The 20,949-nt window shown below is 35.5% G+C and overlaps 1 protein-coding gene across 4 annotated transcripts in view; it reads right to left on the minus strand.

Annotated features, from left to right (window-relative positions):
* The window catches only part of TRIM37 (tripartite motif containing 37), an 88,548-nt gene that overhangs the window by 45,488 nt on the left and 22,111 nt on the right, over window positions 1-20,949 (minus strand). For all 4 annotated transcript variants that reach the window (XM_014529935.1, XM_005858376.2, XM_014529931.1 and 1 more), the window contains exons 10-15: window positions 15,793-15,843; window positions 14,684-14,765; window positions 13,300-13,376; window positions 5,201-5,380; window positions 2,244-2,358; window positions 612-827 (exon numbers count right to left, since the gene is read on the minus strand). In XM_014529935.1, coding sequence (XP_014385421.1) covers window positions 612-827; window positions 2,244-2,358; window positions 5,201-5,380; window positions 13,300-13,376; window positions 14,684-14,765; window positions 15,793-15,843 — 721 coding nt within the window. The remainder of the gene's footprint in view (window positions 1-611; window positions 828-2,243; window positions 2,359-5,200; window positions 5,381-13,299; window positions 13,377-14,683; window positions 14,766-15,792; window positions 15,844-20,949) is intronic.

Below are 20,949 nucleotides of genomic sequence, written 5' to 3' on the forward strand. Positions count from 1 at the left end.
AGGGGTGCATACATTCTTTCTGATTGGTGTTTTGGGTTTCTTAGGATATAGATATTTCTAAAAGTGGGATCACTGGGTCAAATGGCAGTTCCACATTTAATTTTTTGAGGAAACGCCATACTTTTTTCCATAATGGCTGCACCAGTCTGCATTCCCGTCAGCAGTGTACTAGGGTTCCCTTTTCTCCACATCCTCTCAAAAAGCTTTTCCCTGTATCCCTATCTTACCTCAAATAAAAACAACCACTCCTTGAATTCTCATTCTGTTCATTATTTAGCTGGGACAAAACCTGGCTATCTCCCAAGTCCTAAATGAATCTATCTACACATGCAATGACAAGGCATTTACTAGTTTCAGTGAATAAAAATATAGCACATTTTAAAAATTCACAATCTACAGTTTCTAGAATGTACATCAGTTTGTTGTGTAGAATGTACTTTTCTACAATAAATTAATTTTAAAACTTTAAACACTTTGATTCAGCAACTTCTGACTTGACTAACAGATAAGATTTTTAGCACACTGACTCCTCTACATCACATGGTGAAAACCATGATCTTATTAATTTCTCTTATCAAACACAAAATAAATCTAAAAAACTGGTGTATTACATGATAATCCTCATTTTGAATCTTCTCCTCATCTTCATCCTCTTTGGCCTCTCTTACAGAAGCTGAAATAGGACCATCCTGGAGAAGCATGTCAGCACAAGACCCAGACTTCTTAGATCGTGTCTCAGGACTGTCATCATTTTGGGGGCTAAGATGATTAGCTGGTGGTGACAAATCTCTTGATTTCTGAGTTCGAGATAACTCAATAGTAAGTCTCTTTTAAGACAAAAACAGCACGAATAAGTTATAAGCAGTGTTTCTATGGGAAAGCAAAAAATATTTTAAAAAATATATAATATGTTCTTAAAACCATTTCTTGCACCATCTCTCTCACCACCTGCTGCCTTTTGCTTATGGAAAAAGCTGTGACAAAGAAAAACTGCCCACCCTGGCCAGTGTGGCTCAGTGATTACAGCGTCAGCCTGAGGACTGAAGGATCTCGAGCTCAATTCCTAGTCAAGGGCACATACTTGTGTTGCAGGTTAGACCCCGGACCCAGTCAAAGTCTGGGTCAACTACCTAGGACTGCTTTACAGTTCCCCAAAGAGTGTCATGTTCTAAATAACCTATATTCTAAACTGTCACATCAAAGTTTCTCTCTCTTCCCTCCTTCCCTCCCCTCCCCTCCATTCTCTCTGGAAAAAAGAAAGAAAAATTGCCTAATTTATTCTCATCCTTCTCCTATCCAGCCCAAGCTACACGTACAGTGAGCGAACTCTAAAGTAAATATAGGCAGTTTTAAATAGTACATATAACATGAAAATCTCTGAAAGTATTTATTCATATATTACTCCCTCATCTATTAGCCAATTTTGGTACTTCAAAAGCTTCCACCCCATCTCATTTTCAATTGGCAGAAAGAAACATTCCTTACATATTTAGTTTACCGTGGTAAAATAAAAATTAATTAACTGATCCTCCCTAGTGCTCAATTCAACAATAGTGAGAATTCAAGATGGGGCAATTTTCAGTTGTTCTATAGCTTTGAATCCTCTAAATTCAAGACAGCATGGGGAAGAGAAATACAGAAGTCACTGAGAAAAACACAGAGAGAGAACCTCAAACTAGAGCAGCACTTAATACAATTTTATGCAATGATGCAAATGTTTCTGTATGCAATGCCCAATATAAGCATTTAAAATGTGGCCATGCCCTAGCTGGTTTGGCTCAGTGGCTAGAGTGTCAGCCTGAGGACTGAAGGGTCCCAGGTTAGATTCCGATCAAGGGCACATGCCTGGATTGTGGGCTCGATCCTCAGTAGGGGGCGTGCAGAAGGCAGCCAATCAATGATCCTCTCTCATCATTGATGTTTCTATCTCTCTCTCCCTCTCCCTTCCTCTCTGAAACCAATAAAAACATTTTTTTAAAAATTAAAAAAATAATAAAAATAAAATGTGGCCAGTGCAACTAAGGAACTGAATTTTTTTTAAGTTTACATAGCTATATATGGCTAGTGGCTACTGAGCAGTAAAGACTTACAGGTTCAAAGGTGGTAAGAATGGAGAACAAAATAATTGGACTTTTCTACAAAATTACAAACAGCAAGAAGTACCCCAAATCTAATTATAAATGTTAACAGGCCAATAAGACAAAATAAAACACTAAACCCAAAATATGTATTTTTGTCCTTACCTCTTTAAGGTTATTTATTTGTTGGATATAGCTAGTCTGTGCAGCCTCCAACTGAGTAATATACCAATGCTGGTCCCGGCATTTTTGAAAGAAAGTTGGTGAACGAACCTGAAACCTTAAAAAAATAGCTGCACATGAAAAATAATCCAAATAATAAAATATCATCAAACAAGCCTTGAATCTATAACTATAAATTCTAAAATTTTAAGTTTCATTATCATGTGAGGCCAAAATTCAAAATGTACTCAGAGCTCCTCATATTTCCCATTTATACATGTACAAATTATAGTAAAATAAGGTTCTGTAAAGTCATCTATAAATCAGTTGTCTAAACTTAAACTGTAGAGTTCTAAAGAAATACTATTACATATCATGGTTAACCTACTAAAGCATTATTTATTATAATAATCTAGCTAAAATACAAGGTTGATCATGACTCAAGAACAGGACCATACTATGCAGGAAGGAGGAAGCTAACATTTCTTGACTAGGTCAGGCCCTAGCAAAATAGGTAGTTTTTAGGCACTGCCCTTTTTCCTTCCTTCTTCCATCTCAATTCCCCTATTTCCTGTTCCTCAGTAAAAAAATGACTTAAAAGGTCAACTGCCCAGAACTGCTTTACAGTTCCCCAGTCTCATGTTATAAATAACCTATATTCATGTTCTAAATTATATTCCCAACCCCTCCAGAGAACACAAAATCAAAACTCTGCATATATCACAATATAGTATATTTTAGCTAGAGTTAAGAAAAAAAACAAATATCTATATTAATGCCTATGGTGAATAAATGACAGGGTCTTAATCTATTCAGAGCTATCTCTGTATTTAAAAAGCTAATATGTATTAAAGCAAAAGAAGCCTTCCACCTTTGTTATATAGCCAAATATGACTCCAATTACAGTGGAAAAAAATTACAGTAACATATAAAGATGCTTCTAAAGAGTAACAAGAGGCAAGGCTGATTTGGAAGCTTGCAAATCCTCTTTCTAGTCTTGCCAATCTTATGTTAACTACCATCCCATTCTTTTCCTACAATTTTACAGCTAGTGTAAGAAGCTACTGACCATCTAACAGTTATCGGCAGCAGGTGTCTATTTTCCGTAAGGATAGTCATGCAGCAGAGAGTGGAAAAAGTTTACTGGACCACCATTCTGAGTGGATAATGCCTAGCCAGTATCCTATATAATAAAAGCCTAGTATGCAAATTGTTCGACCAGGAGTTCGACCACTCGCTATGACATGCACTGACCGCTAGGAGGCGGCGCGGAACATGGTGGGCGTGGGCGATGACGCGTTGGCAGCAGGCGGGCAGTGGAGTCGCTGCCGGCCCCGATGGGCCCCGACAAGAGTGGGACTGCAGCGGGATAGTGGAGCAGGTGAGTGGGTGGTGCCAGGCCAAGGCGGGTGTGAACAGGGGCCTGATTACCCCAAAGACAGCGACGGCGGCAGGAGGGGGGGCCACCACCTGGCTCACAGGCACTGAGGGAACTGGGTGGGCGGCCCAGCCACAATCAATCATCCCACCAATGGGATGGTGGAGCAGCCAAGCCACAGTGGAGTGCCAGGTGGGGCTACAAGGCTAGGAGTGCGAGCTAGAGCCCAATCCCCACAGGCTACCCCGAGGGACCTCACCCATGCACGAATTTGTGCACCTGGCCTCTAGTACACGAATAAGATCTTTGAATGACTAATAAAAGCATGGTCAACCCTCAACATTTTTAGTGCCAAAACAAAAGCAAGCAACCCTGGCCAGTGTCTCTCAATGGTTGGAGCATCAGCCTGCATGCCCAAGGGTCAAGGGTTTAATTCCTGGTCAAGGGCACGTACCTAGGTTGTAGGTTCACTCCCAGTCGAGGCATATGCAAGAGGCAACTAGTCAATTTAACTCTCTCACATACATTTTCCCCTTTCTCTCTTTGTCCCCCACCCCTTCCACTCTCTCTGAAAAAGCAATGGAAAAAATATCCTCAGGTGAGGATTAACAACAAGAACAACAAAACGAAAGCAAGCAGAAGATAAAATTCCTTAACTTTTTTTTATATAAAATAAATTGTTATTGATTTCAGAGAGGAAGGGAGAGGGAGATAGAAACATCAATGATGAGAATCATTGATCAGCTGCCTCTTGCATGCCCTCTACTGGAGATCAAGTTAAAACTCGGGCATATGCCCTGATTGGGAATCAAGCTGTGACCTCCTGATTCATGAGCCACACTGGCTGAGCTACACTTTTTTTCTTCCGTTAAAATAAAAAATAAATACATATCTATATGCTAATTGTTCCTCCAACCGTTTGACCAGTCACTATGATGCGTACTAACCACCAGGGGGTAGACGCTCCAACCAGTAGAGTCTATTTTTTAAGTATGCAAGCCCCCATTTGTAACATCAAATTAAAACATCTTGTAATGATGCCCAAAATTTCTGACTTGTGACGGTTACCCCAACATTAAATGGGGCTGTTGTGGTATGATAGTGTTTATGTTCTGTCCTTTCTTGCAAATAACACACTAACTAGTATCACTTAGTTTGATTCATCTCTATTCCCTTACTTTTCATTTGCTGTTATCTAGAAGGAACTGAAAATATTTTTGTGAAATTCAGCTTATAAAACCTGTCACCTTAATGTCAAGTGAAGAAAAAAAGCAAGTGACCGTGTTTTTGATTTGCAAATAGTGAGGTTGCAATAAGTTCAATGGATAAATAGAACCTTACTATATTTATTAGAAGTAGTAGTTTCCTTTTTATGGAATTACTAACTAAATGTCAAACACATTTCTAACTTAAATTATTCACTGACTACACAGGACTCCTGAAAGAAATGGTTAAGAACATAGTAAGATTATAGTTGGTATGAACTTCAATATTCACCTTTGTTAAATAGACTTTTAAAATAAAGTTCTGGTGACATTATTCCCTCATGATAAAAACCACAGTATCAAATGTTTCCTATTACCTTAAAATTACTGTATCATTTTGTCGATTCAAGTATCCTTCATTTGCAAGTAAGTCCAAACGGAAAAATCTATTATAACCCCAGCATTCTCCAACTTCAAAGTCAGATGCAAACTCTCGAATGATGTTTTTCGTAGGATCATTGCAGGACTGATGAACCATTTCTACACGATATTCATATCTAACATTAAAAAAACTGAATATTAATATAGTTGGTAAACCAGAATAAAAAGACTCATCAAAACATTATGGTCATTAAGTAATTACCTGAGAAGAAACTTTATATACAATTACATTTCTTTCAGAAGGATTGTATTATTTATAAAGACAGCAGTGTTATGAATGGCCTATCCCAACATGACTGGCAGTAGGTCTCTCTTTCCTCCCAATATTGTTTATCAATATAGCAGGTATGAAACATCACCTCAGTAAATAAACAAATTTGTATAAAATAGTACTTTCAAAGTTACTTCTGTTTGTTTTAGCAAAGCTATATGCTTTTTCATATATTCATTACCTATATTTCTTCACATGTAAAAATTCTGCCATTTCCTTTGAGATTTATCACCATGCAATTTTAAACTAAATAGTAAATTTTAAATACTCTATTTTTCCAATTCAAGTTAAAATAAATTAACTATGCATTCAGAAATTCAAGCCTATAAACACTTCTAACAGAAAATAAGTATAAATTGGGAAAGCCAATATATTCAGATTTCCCTATCTTATAAAGTATAAAACTTTCAAGTCTCCAAACTCATTTTTACTAAGAAAGCATTATTATTACAAAAAGAAAGAAAAGTGAAGAAATAAAGATAATCAGAAGGAAGACTCAACACTAATGTGGACAAAAAAGAGGTTCTATGGAAAATAACATCACAGGGTAATGTGATCATAAATTCCTAAGTGCCCAGGTCATGGTGGGTAGTCATGCAGCAGGCCTATAATGTCTTTAGCAAGGTTTTAAGCCAGCCCTGTCCATTGTTCTTGTGCATCTAGGTTAATACACTTAGAAGTAATACCCCCTGAAGAGGTAAAGGGGTTAGTAAGCCTCAAGAAAGCACACAATCTTAACTATCCTTAATAGATTCCCCACCTTGCTTTCTCCAATCTTTCTCCCCTCCTAATTTCAAATGCATAAAAGCTGCTGCAAGCCTGCTATTCTTGGGAGCATTTGAAATCCTGTTCACCAGCATATGTCATCAGTCTGGCTCAAATACATTTTTATAAAAATTCTCTACAAGTTTGTACATTCTTACATCAGTAGTAACCAAAATGCTTCTCCTTTTTGGCGGAGGTAAATTTTGTATCTGTGTGTGTGTGCTTTTAATTTTATTTTTCAATTACAGTTTACATCCAATTTACTTTATATTAGTTTCAGGTGTACAGCAAGGTGGAGGTAAAATTTTTTTTTAATGTGTTTTTATTGATTTCAGAGACAGGAAGGGAGAGGGAGAGAGAGAGAGAGAAACATCAATGATGAGAATCATTGATCGGCTGTCTCCTGAACATCCCCTACTTGGGATCTAGCCCACAACCTGGGCATGAGCCCTGGTCAGGAATCAAACCATAACCTCCTGGTTCATGGGTCAACACTCAACCACTGACCCACACCAGCCAGGCTGGAGGTAAATTTTTTAAAAAACACAAGAGCTCAACCTGCTATTTCTGCTGGCAAAGTAGACTTAAGAAAAAAAATTACAGCTCTTTACCTACAAATACCATGTGTTAGTATTTCTTTAAGCACTGTCAAATTATTTTTATATTAGTGTCTCTCATGTGTTATCTAGATTGATGACACAAAGAACTAACCAGTACAAAAGCTGTGATATTTTTTTGACTGTCTACATTTTATAGAAGTCATGAAGCCAGCTCCGTAGTACAAAGGGTACCATTATATGTCCAGAAATAAACTCAAATATTCATGCACAATTGATTTTTGACAAGGGTGCCAAAATCTTTCAATAGAAAAAGAAAAGTCTCTTCAACAAAAAATTAACTCAAAATGGATCAACAACCTAAACGTAAGGGGTAAAACTTATTTTCAGAAGAAAACATGGGGATACATCTTTATGAATTCAAATTTGGCAATGGATTTATAGATTTGACTCCAAAAGTATAAGCAACAAAAGAAATCATAGATAATTTAGACTTCATTAAAATGAAAACTTTTTGTGCCCCAAAGGACATTATCAAGAAAATGAAAAGATAACCTACGAAATGGGAGAAACTATTGTCAAATCATATACCTGATAAAAATTTAGCATATGAGATAAAGAATACTTATAACAATTTAATAACAAAAAGACAAGTAACCCAATTTAAAAATGAGCAATGAACTTGAAAAGACGTTTGTCCAAAAAAAGTTATATACAAAGGCCACTAAGCACATAAAAAAATGTTCGATTTCACTGGTCATTAAGGAAATGCAAATCAAAACCACAATTAGATACCACTTCATACTAGGATAGACATAAAATATATTTAAAAATGGAAAATAAATGTTGTTGAGGATGTGGAGAAAAACAAATTCATGTAAATTGCCAGTAGGAATGTAGAATGGTACAGCCATTGTGGAAAACAGTCTGGCAGTTCCTCAAAATGTTAAACACAGAATTACCATATAAACCAACTATTCCACAATTAGGTAGACATTAAAAAAAGAAAGCATATGTCCCTATAGAAACCTGTACATGAATATTTATAGAATTATTCATAATAGCCAAAAAGTGAAAACAATCCAAATGTCCATCAACAAACCAATGATTAAACAAATTGAGGTATATATGTACACTGGGTATTATTCAAACATATTCTCCTATATAATAAAAGGCTAATGTGCAAATCAACTGGACAGCAGAACGATCGGTCACTATGACGCACACTGACCACCAGGGGGCAGATGCTCAATGCAGGAGCTGCCCCCTGGTGGTCAGTGTGCTCCCACAGGGCAAGTGCCACTCAGCCAGAAGCCCTGAGCCAGGCTCATGGATGGTGAGCACAGTGGCAGTGGTGGGAGCCTCTCCTGCCGCCACTGTAGCGCTAAGGATGTCTGACTGCTGGCTTAGGCCTGGACTGCAATAGGGCGCAGGTCAGGTTGAGGGACCAGCCCCCCCACCTCCGTCCCTGCCCCAATTGCATGAATTTCGTGCACTGGGACTCTAGTAAAGGAATAAAGTTCTGATATATGCTTCAACATGAGTGAACCTTGCAAACACTATGCTAAGCCAAACACAAAAGTTACAATATTATATGAACTTTTATACGAAATATCCAGAATAGGCAAATACACAGAGAGAAAGCAAAGTAGTATTTGTCTAGGAATGGGGGAAGGAAAGAATGGGCAGTGTTTACTTAATGGGTATAGGGTGTTCTGGGGTGAGGAAAACATGCTGAAATTAGAGAGAGGTGGTAGTTGTACGACACTGTAAATGCACTACATTTCACTGAACTGCATATTTTTATATGGTTAATTATATTTCATGTAAATTTCACCTAAAAAATAAGTTTTACTATTTTAAAAGTGAGTAGTGAAAACCTCAAAACTCACAGAGAAACAATCAAGAATACTGAAAAATTTGGGAAGATATTAATGCAGATGGTCAAATACATCCAGGAAAAGGATAGGTAGAAATTTAAAGTCAATATAAAAGTTTTTGAAAAATCAGTTCCTTTGTATGAAAAATCATATAATGCTTGAAAAAAAGTCATTTTTTCTCTGCATTAGTTCTTTAAAATCATGACTAATATAGACCTATTTTTCTAATAAATATGGCAATTAATCCAAGTTAAATTACACAGCACCTTGACTGCAATCTTAGATAAAACTAAAAACTTAAATTGGAATATTCCAACTTAAATTCTTTCCTTCTATCAAAATGAAAGTCTGAATAAATTTAACAACTGTTAAGTTAAAATTTTAGTCTGACTAAAATTACTCCCCCAGAAAAATTCTACTCTTTCCTTCAACCACTCAAATTTCTGTTTCTAAAACAAGTCACTCAGCATATACTGTTAAGAGTCAATTCCAGGATGTCACTCAAGTGCAGATTTCCTCTGAAAGCCCACACACATGTGAATGCTAACACATACCTATTATATTGAGAAACTGAAGCATAATAAAATTATGAAAAAGTACTTCTGCAGGGTCCCAGGTGATATTAAAATCTACTAGACAATGATACAATAATTTTTTATTCCCTATTTTGACAGTTAAACTACCTCAACTGTTAAACTCTTAATTGCATAATTAAATGACATTTCAGTATTTGATGAAAAAGTATTCAAAACTCTTCTCTAGGATTACTGAAGCATTAAGAGAATTAACAGATAAGATATCTGCTTTTTTCAGAACTTAACTTACCACAGTCTAGATTTGTTATTATACCACTGCATATACAGTATCAGAACCATGTTCTACCATTCTGTCCTTTATGCTTTAGTTGTCATGTATTTTACTTCTACATTTATAAACCGTAAAATACAATGTTAATATTTGTTGTTTAAATAGTGAATTATCATTTAAAGTTATCTTAATAGTAAAGAAATTTTTAAGTTAACCAAGCAATTTCCATTTCTGCTGTTCTTAATTTGTTTAGATTCAGATGTCCAACTAGTATTATTTTCCTTGTTAATGTACAGCAGTTGCTTTAACATTTCTTATAGTCCATGTTTGAAAATACGCCTGAAAATGTCTTTACCTTACCTTTATATTTTCAAAGATATTTTTGCGGGGTACAAAATCCTAAATTTTTTTTTTCCTTCAGCCTTTCTAAGAAGTCCCTTTATAATTCCACTGGTATTGTTTCCAGTGAAAACTCTTGATTTCATCCTTACCTTTGTGCCTCTATAAATGCGATTTTTTTCCACTGCTAGTTTTTTGTTTGTTTGTTTTCTTAAATATTTTTTTATTGATTTTTTGCAGAGAGGAAGGGAGAGGGATAGAGAGTTAGAAACATTGATCAGCTGCCTCCTGCACACCTCCTACTGGGGATGTGCCCACAACCAAGGTAAATGCCCTTGACCGGAATCGAACCTGGGACCTTTCAGTCCGCAGGTCAACGCTCAATCCACTGAGCCAAACCGGTTAGGGCTCCACTGCTAGTTTAAGATTTTCTGTTTATCAATAGTTTCGAGCAATTTTATTATAATGTGCTTTGATGTTCCCTTCATGTTTCATCTGCTTGTAGTTAATTGAGTTTCCTAAATCTGTGTGTTTAAATTTTTATCAAGTTTAGAAAGTTTTCCCCATTTTTCCTTCCTTTAAGGACGAAAGTTATCTATACACTAGTAGAGGCCCGGCGCACAAAAATTTGTGCACTCAGTGGGGTCCCTCAGCCCAGCCTGTACCCTCTCCCAGTCTGGGACCCCTCGGGGGATGACCACCTGCTGACTCACCCCACTCCCCGGGGGATTGGGCCTAAGCTGGCAGCCAGACATCCCTCTGGCAGCCCGGGAGCCCTCGAGGCATGTCCACTTGCCAGCGGGGAGCAGGCCTAAGCTGCAGTTGGACATCCTTAGCGCTGCTGAAGAGGCGGGAGAGGCTCCCGCCACCACCACTGTGCTGGCAGCTGGCAGCCTGGCTTGTGGCTGAGCAGAGCTCCCCCATGTGGGAGCACACTGACCACCAGAGGGCAGCTCCTGCATTGAGCGTCTGCCCCCTGGTGGTCAGTGTGTGTCATAGTGACCAGTCATTCCCAGTCTTTCTGCTGTTAGGGTCAGTTTGCATATTACCCTTTTTATTATATAGGATTAAGTTGTTTCAGGTTGTTCTGTTTTGGAATTTGTTTTTCTATGTTTCATCTTGGGCAGTTTCTATTGCTATGCCTTCAAGTGTGAGTAATCTTTTCTTTTGCAATATCTAATCTGTCATTCATGCCATCCAGTATACTTTGCATTTCCAATATAATTCATTTTCAAGTTCAATTTGAGTCTTTTATATATCTCTACTTAACTTTTGAACAAATGGAATAGTTAGAACTGTCTTAAATGTCCCTGTTTCCTACTTCTCACATGAAAACCAAGCTGTCTTTTTTAAAGCCAGACATTCAAAGATTTCAAAAAATCTAAAACACAAGCTTTCTCATCAAATATTATTTCACTTCAAAAAAGTTATATTCATGAAAATGGTCTTTATGTTAACACGTAATTATAATTTTTAAGTGAATTAATAAAATTTTTAAAATCTTGTTTTAATTTCTAATTCAGATAATATCAATAGATATAATCCACATAAAGAAAAAGTTCTTGCTTAATTTTGATTGATTATTCTCATTATTGGTTATGTCTTCCCATCTCTTTGAATGCCAATTAAACTTTGATTGAACAGCACATATTGAATATTTTACTTTGTGGGGTGCTGGACATTTTGTGATCTTACAAATTTTCATGAGCTTTGCTCTGGGGTACAATTATTTGAAAATATGATCCTTTGAGATGTTGCTTTTATTTTTTAGGTAGGTCTAGAGCAGTGTTCAGTCTAGAACCTAGCTGTTCCCCTCTACTGAGGCAAATGCCTCATGAATTATAAATTTCTCCACTGTAATAGTGGGAACAGACAGATCCTGGCCCTGTATGAGCACCAGACACCACTTCCTGTAATCCTTTCAGATTATTTTTTCCCCAAACTCAGCTTCCTCACAAATGAGCCCTAAACAGTACTCTGCTGAGTACTTGAAGGGAACACCCTACAGATCTCTGGAGCTCTCTGCCTATGCAGCTCTCCTCTCTGTTATTCTGTCCAATACACTCTAGCTACATTGGTCTTCCTGGACACTCAGTACTGTCTACTCCGTTCAGGGAGTCTGCCACACTATCTCAGTTCACCCTCCTGAAAATTCTCTCACGGCTGTAAACTGGGGTAATCATAGAACTCATCTGTCCATTTCTTATCTATTGGGAATTGCTTCCATTGGTTGCCTCATGTCCAGTGCCTAGAAAATGTTTATTTTTCTCTTTCCTTTTTGGTTATTGCAAGAGAAAGGGTTACTCTTCTATTACTCCATTATAACTGAAAGCAGACATTTCATATCAAATCAATAGATTTTAATGTAATAAAGTCAAATTTACTAATATGGTTTTAGATTCCACATTACAAATTACATTTACCAAACAAGCACTCGTTCAATTTGGTGTAATGTCAAAGAAGAGTCACAATTATCTAAAACTGCTTTTTCAAATGTTCCTCCCTTTTTTACCACAAGAAAAATTTTTTTATTACTTTGGTAACAAAGACTTATTGTTATTGATCATTTCTCAGTGCATAAAAATACTGAATTATTATATTGCACACTTGAGACTAATATAATGTTATGTGTTAATTAGACTTCAATATTAAAATAAGTATGTTTATCCTTAACAAAAAGGAGATTAGTGGTTGCCCGGGACAGGGAAAGAGGAATAGGAAGTGACTGGTAATGGGTATAGAATTTCTTTGTGGGATGACAAAAATGTTATAAAATCAGATATTAGGGATGTGTTGTAGAACTTGGGGAATAACACACAAAAAAAATCTACTGAATTGTACACTTATTTATAAGATAAATTTTATGGGAGTTAAATCATATCTCATTAAAAAAAACTTTTCTCAACTGCATGATATTCAAAATCTGTGAGGCTAGATTTTATATATAGACTTCAACCAACAGAACTTATTGCACACAAATTAAATATAGAAGCAGATATGGGAATCCAGCCATCTTCTTTTTAAGTATATATCAAGAGATTTCCAAAAGTGCAAAATACATATATTTTTATCAGGAAAAAAATATTTATGTTAATAAACAATAGGTTATTATTTTTAAATTAATACAATTTTTGTATTTTTTCCTGTGTTTTAACTTCTAATTCAGAAAGTATCACTAGATATAACACCCATAAAGAAAAACTCATTGGGGTTCCCAATAAATTTTAAGAGTATAAAGAGTCCTGAGGCCACAGAATTTGAGAACTGCCAGTCTATGTCATCATCCTATTCCTGGGATGTACACTTTCACAAATATAATACAGTAATTAACAAAACAGTTACTAAAAAAATTATAAAGAGGAATGTACCAGTATGTAAACACACACTAAAGTTTGTTATTTAATCACATGTCTTACTTGGAAGTTTCAGGCAAGCCAGCTGAGAGTTCCAGAAACACAGATAAGTAGTAACCACGAACAACTCCATTTCCATCCTAAAAAAAAAAAAAGTTATAGAAATACAAATTGCAGCCACAATTAAAAAAAAAAAATACAGACTAATATATGATATTTGGATTGGGAAGTACTTCTAAACTTAGAAGCAATAAGAAAAATAATAGAAAGACCAAAAGATTTGATTTTGTAACAATTCAAAACTTTTTTACATTAAGAAAAACACCTGATGGCTGCCTTTCCAGCCACTTTCTGATGTAGAGAGGCATAACATGCACTCTTGTGTCTTGCTGTATATGTTATTGTTAATAATAAATGTTCCCTCCTGTTCAGATTGACAACAAAGTGGCACAGAAGCCAACTTGAAGAGATTAAATATGTGTAAATCCATGAGTTCATAATATTTTTTAAAACCTAATCAATCACTTTCAGAGAATATGGAAAACTGGTAAATAACAGGAAAGAATCCTGCCTCTTCTAAATGAACTGTTATTGATTAATCAAATAATAAAGGAAAGTATCTCTTTATAAAAGTATGACAACTAATAAGTAAAAAAAAAAAAAAACCCCATAAAATGAGAATATCACAGTTTTTGTTGTTGTTGTTTTGTTTTAAAATATATTTTATTGATTTTTTACAGAGAGGAAGGGAAAGGGATAGAGTTAGAAACATCGATGAGAGAGAAACATCGATCAGCTGCCTCCTGCATACCCCCCACTGGGGATGCGCCCACAATCAAGGTACATGCCCTTGACTGAAATCGAACCTGGGACCCTTGAGTCCGCAAGCCGACGCTCTATCCACGAGCCAAACCGGTCAGGGCAGAGAATGTCACTGTTTTGAGTGATATAGGCAATGAGCATCAATAGCTGCCAATACCACAAAGAGATGCGACTAGACATCATGTGATTTAAAAAACCAGCACTACTTACATTCTTGCCATAGGAATGAACTATGTATCTCATAATGCCACTGAATCCAGCTGCCAATTTACAGGAAATACATAGATCAAGGGAACATACTGAAATATACAATGAGTATGCAATTAGCATACGTGTGCTCTGATGGCTTTCTGTATTTTATTTTTAAAAACGCTTTTAAGATAAGAATTTTAAACATGTCTTCTGAAGACAAGAATCTTCATACAAACAAAAAATAAGAGTCAACAATGTCTGGATTCATACTGTTCATATTTAATTCACTTTTCTGTAGAATTAGTAATAGAACTTATAAAGAAACATTAAAATTGTCTTTCTTACTCCACCAAAAAAGTGAACCAGTGTACTACAGAACCCTGAAAGAAAGATCTTCGGTTTAAAAGAATTATTAAAAATAGGAAAAACTTACTGGGTAAACTTTTAATCTCCAACAAAGTCCTGAAACTTGAAGAGGTGGACTGTAAACAGGATCTGCTCTCTGGCGTAAAGTGCTAAAGTAAAAGAAAACCAATCAAATCAAAAGATCAAAACCAAAACCAACCACTTTACTTATGTTACTTACTTCAAGCCATGGACAAAGTAAAAGGTGACTAATCAAGTCAAGATTACACTGGATAAATTTATATATAGTTGCATTTAGAAATAAAATAAAATTTAATAATACTGAAATATTCAGCAGTATCTTCAGTTTCAGGTCACCTCAAAACTGTGATATTTAAGAGAAAAGGGAAATAAGTATACTAAATTTAATTACCATTTCAACAAGTAATCTTTCACCAATAAAGAAGAAAAAAAAAGTCTCTCTTTCATATCCCTAGTAGTATAATTATCCTTTTTTTTTTAATGGAAAAACAAAAAGAGCATGTGCTAAATCTTAATGTATGTGGGGAAAGTCTTGGAAAGTTTATATTTTAGCCACAAAATTATCCCATAAGAAAAACAAATTATATATGAAGTGGTATAAATTCTGTTTGCCTTATTTTGATGGTTATCACCTCCTGGAATTTTCCTCCCCAGGCAAGACCTTATATTCTTGGTATGCAGCCCTTGAAGACAAATTTCTAGGACCTTTTTGTTTTATGGTCTTCATTCATAATCTTAGAGAAAAAGCAATAATGGCTAAAAAAAAAATATTAACATGTAAATTACAAAGCTTAAAATGATGACTTCTTGTCCTCACTTTGAGTTCAGAGAAAATGGACCCAAATGGACTTGTTATTATCACTTTTATTTCTAAAGATGGGTAAGGGGCTCATCGACCCCTATCATCCCATTCACCCCATCTTAACAAAGGCCAAGTGGACCCTATTGTATAAGACATGACTCCCTTCCCCTGACTAGAGAAGCAATTGGTCCTGAAGAAATAATACAATCCAAACAAATGACCATTATGCTTCTAATAGGAAATTTGTTTCTTCTAAGACAACACTGAGTGTCACAGTTCATTAGTCTATATCCTACCCTGGAATAACACCTTCCTGGCACATACTAAAATCCAGAGTTGTCAAAAACTCTTACCTGAAATTCTCTAAAACAAAAGTAGCTGAATCATAAGATGGTACTAATTCACTAAAAAAAAAGGAAAGGCAAATTATTATTTGGCTTCTGTAAGTTTAACATTTCATTTAGTTAAAAAACAAAGTCCCTCAATAATATCTTAAAATTTTTATTAAATTAAGTCCCTAAGAAAATTTTTAATCCTTATTAAAAATAACATAAAATCAAATAAATTCATAAAACCATCAGAAGATTAATTACATCAAATGTTTGCAATGAAATAGAGGACTAAACAAATACTTTATAAAGTATCTTTTTTTACAAGGCAATATATAATTAAGTATTAAAATAAGTATAAGAGACAAAACAGTACTCATAAAATAGGAAAAGGAAGAAACTGGTGCTTAGGCTAGAAACCTGAAATATAGAACCAATATAAACAGATTTAAAAACCAAAAGAAACGGCCAGAGAGGGTTGGGGGGCAGAAGGGAGGGGAGTAAGAGATCAACCGAAGGACTTGTATGCATGCATATAAGCATAACTAATGGACATAAGACACTGGGGGGTAAGGGAGGGCAGGGGATTGTCAAGGGCGGGGGGAAAAAAAGGACACATATGTAATACCCTTTGTAATACTTATTATAATATTTTTTAAAAAAAGAATAATAAAAAACTAAAAATAAAAAAAAAATAAAAAAAAAATAAAAACAGAGGTAGGATCTGGTAATAAAAAAAAAAAAGAATTGACATATCAAGCACATAAAAAAATTAAAAAAAAAAACACCAAAAGAAACAACAAAAACAAAAGACATCACAATAAATTCCCAAACTTCCATCTTCAGAACAAATTATGAGGAATACTGAGAGACCCTAAAGAGAATTTTTACTAGGAAATAAACCTATGCAATATTATAGGATAAGAATACATAATCACAAAAGGGGCAAGCCTTAGGATGGACTAGCACATTAACAGTTCTTGGCAAAGCAAGATTACCTCAGGCAACTTTAGTGTCATAAGGGCTTCTCCAAAGAGAAATGAACTATGATCACATAAGGTAGGCAAAATGATAGACCACCTGGCTGCTAAATATCCTTATATCATGAGAATAGTCTGTAGCATTTTCATTAGAATACCACAGAGTCACAGTCACTAAAACTTTTATGATACAGACACTGCCATACATAGTGCTGTAACATAGTGTTATACATTTAACATATAAAACTATAAATTTACCAATAAGATAAAACTGTAAGCCATTCACATCTTCTGATCTACTTACTGAAGTTCAATTCATGAAAATTTGTGATTACCAAAATAAGATATAAGATCCATCCATACCATTTTCACACTATTATACTGCCTAAAAAAATTTGTGGTTTGTGCCCTAGCTGGTTTGGCTCAGTAGATAGAGTGTCAACCTGCGGACTGAAGAGTGCCAGGTTCGATTCCGGTCAAGGGCACATGTCTGGGTTTCGGGTTCGATGCCGAGTAGAGGGCATGCAGGAGGCTGCTGATCAATGACCCTCATCATTGATGTTTCTATCTCTCTCTCCCTCTCCCTTCCTCTCTGAAATCAATAAAAATATATTAAGAAAAAATTAGTGGTTTGCCAGTAAAAATATAGATTAAAAAAATTCATTATTGTTTATTTTATGATAATAGCTCACATCTTTTTTCATGTCCTTCAGAGGTTATCTGAAATTGTGCCAATGTCAACCACTCGGCTTGCAAGTAAGGTACAGCTTTATCTTCTCATAGTTTTCTTTATTTCTTTACCTCCTCTACTCTGGTCTTTAAGATGACTGAATTTATTACTTTAAACAAAAAATTCTTATCTTTTATGTTCTACCTGAGGACAACTATACAGTCTTATTTCCTACAACACCCCACCAATAGTCCTACAAATTCTGGTTGAAATTATTTCCTTGCTATCCTCCAAATATAGCAGCTCCTATCACATCCTAAATATGTTTCAAGATCTTCTATGATTTCTTTCTAGATTATAAAGTTTTGACCACACTAGTCTTTTCAGAATTTCTGACAGAAGAGTATATAACTGAGTAACACATACTGGAATTTAAGTTACAATTCTCTACTATTTAATTTGAAATATATACTCAGTAAATTAGTTCCTCTTCCATGTCTCCTTTGCAGCACCCACAACAGCACTGAGCACATAGTCTTGAATAAATAACATTGCATTTGCTTAATGACCTTTTATTCTCCATTGTGGCTCCATCACTAATCATCAACTGATGGAATTTCACCCAGTCCCATGATCTTAAAACTTAGAACATTCACCACTGCTTTGCACATCTAAACTTTGGTCTGTAACTTAATGTCAATAAATGCGGCCTTTCTTATTTGGCCCTCTTTCTTTGCTGATCAATGCACCAACATATGAACATACCTGTTTCCTGTGTACTGATTGCCACTCATAAACTAAGTTTATAATAAAAATTATGGTTCAGTTATAAGACAAAATTTCCAGTAAGAATAAGCATTCCTGGTGAGAGGGAGTACTACAGGGACCTTCACCCATGGAAAGCTCCCTAATTATCAGATTTGTAAAAAAAAAAAAAAAAATTTTTGGTGGTTTCTTCTTTATTGATGTGCCTTCTGCCTCCTCCCTCCCAATTTCAGTCCCTTCCATCTACACCCCAAAAAAAGAAGGTAGTGAAAGCAAGGGATTGTCAAGGTTCTGAGACCCATGAGCAGTTAGAAAGGGAACAGAAACCAAAACAATCACTGCATATGACAGAGATTGATACTCAAGAAGTATAATAAAGCAGAGTTGCCTGCTATATCAATGAATCCAAACCTCAGTGCAGAATTACTTAGGATGCTCATGATTCCTTTTCTGGATACCACCACCAAAGATCATCAGAGAACAGGGCTGGGAATGCACCTTTTGGGAAAACACTACAGCTGACTCTGACACAGGTGATCTGTGTACCATAATTTGAACTGAAAACCACATTTTTATTTATGATATTTATGCCAAAACTGGTTTCATTCCACTGATGATTGAATGGGTTTTTAAAAAATCTTCAAAACTGAAATGGCTGACCACATTATCAAAAAGGCAGCCTTGGAATATTAGTGAACATCTTAGTTCACCCAGTTTTACTTAATGATAGCACACACTCAGCTCTTTTAAAATTATTCAGTGTTTTAGTAAAATATGACTACTGTATCTGGTTTGTTAATTCAGAAGGAAACAAAGACATCAATCAGTGAGAACTCCCAGAGTTCTCATCAGAAAAACTTTGTCCTTCTGTTTATAGAACTGTGGGTGGTCATGATCCTCAGGATTGCACCTGTGATCAGGAACAAGGGCTTACACCAGTGATTCTAAATCAGGGTCAATTTTGCCCCCAAGAAAATTCTGGAAATGTTTTTGTCACAACTAAAAAGGGAGAAGTGTTTCTGGTGTCACATCCTACATTATACAGGAAAGCTCCCTCTAACCCACAAAAACTCATCCAGCTCAAAATGTCATCAATGCCTAGGTTAAAAAACCCTGGCTTACACCAGTCTAGTACAACCACATATTAGAGAAAAAGGCAGCTAAACACATGAACCTCTTTATAGGGCGGCTTCTTTTTTTCTTTTTCTTTATTGATTAAGGTATTACAAATGTGCCCTTATTCCTCCATTGTCCCCTCACCCCCCCAGTCCTGAAGGCTGTTTCTTAAATGTACCACAGTTCTCAAAATGCTAGAAATGCTTGATAGTATTTCATAAGCCATCTCTAAAGTTTAAGATGAACTAAAGTCTGTCACCACAATATATTTCTCTGAAGCAGTGGTTTAACCTCTCATCTTAGGAATAAGCTGAGAGTTAAAAAAATAAAAAAAGACTACAAACTCCTATCTGTAGCCAATGTTATGGACTGAATTATGTCCCCCCAAATTCATATGTTGAAGCCCTAACTTCCAGCATGACTACATTTGGAGACCTTTAGGGAGGTATTTAAGGTTGAATGATGTAATAAGGGCAGGACCCTAACCCTAACCAGGGTTTGTTAATTAACAAACAATATGCCCCGTTTCTTTAGAAGAGGAAAAGACACCAGAGAAAGATACCTTTTCTATGCATGCAGATAAAAGGTCATGTTAAGGACAGAGCAAGGAGCCAGCTGTCTACAAGCCAAGAGGAGAGCCTCACCAGAAATCACATTTTCTAGCACTTTGATGTTAGACTTCTTCACCCCAGAACTGAGAAAATAAAATTCTGTTGTATAAGCCATCCATTTGTGGTATTTTGTTATGGCAATCCAAGCAAACTAATACGCTCACAGAGATTTTATTTCAAATGTCCAGGGGGTATGGGCCAACAGTGGTAAATTTCCAAAAGAATCCCAAGTGAATCTAACATACAACCAGTGTTAAGAACCACTGTTCTTAACATCACAGGGTAATTTAAAAATGCTTAAAAAAATATGCTGTTCAGAAGAATTCTAAGACTGCCCAGGGTAAAAACTAAAAAGATACATAAAAAGCAACCAACTATTATTTCCAGATCTTTTAGGATCTGGAGATAACATCTTATCACCATTAAAATCTTTTGGCATTTCATGCTTTATGTGTTTTCCTTTTGAGAACATACATGTAAATGAGTTATAGTCACTGTGTAATAAGATATAAGTAAACTCAAAGGTAAATAAAAGAATGGATATGAGAAAACATGGCTGGACCTTGAGAACATTATGCTAAGTAAAACAAGTCAGACAGAAAGAAAAGTGCTATATGATCTCATGTATATGAGGAATCTTTAAAAGAGAGGTCAAAAAGTACCAACTTCTAGTTACAAAACAAACAAGTTTATAGAACTATATTTTACAGCATGGTGATTATAGTAATAACACTGTATTGCATATCTGAAACCTACTAAGAGAGGTCTTAAGAAAAAAATGTTTTCTATGTATAGTGATGGATGTAAAATATAATCTAGACTAATTGTGGTTATCATTTCTCAGTATATAAAATATTATATCAGTATATCATCCTGAAACTAACAGGATGTTATTTCAATTATATCTTAATTTGAGAAAAGGAATGAACGGACAGACATGAAATAAAATGTGATCAATTATTTCTTCTCTACAGTATGGAAGATGAAGATCCAGGAAGAAACCAATTCCTAATTCACTACCACCCTCTCTTTTCACTAA

This window comes from Myotis brandtii, unplaced genomic scaffold (assembly GCF_000412655.1).
Source record: "Myotis brandtii unplaced genomic scaffold, ASM41265v1 scaffold1170, whole genome shotgun sequence".
Lineage (NCBI taxonomy): Eukaryota > Metazoa > Chordata > Mammalia > Chiroptera > Vespertilionidae > Myotis > Myotis brandtii.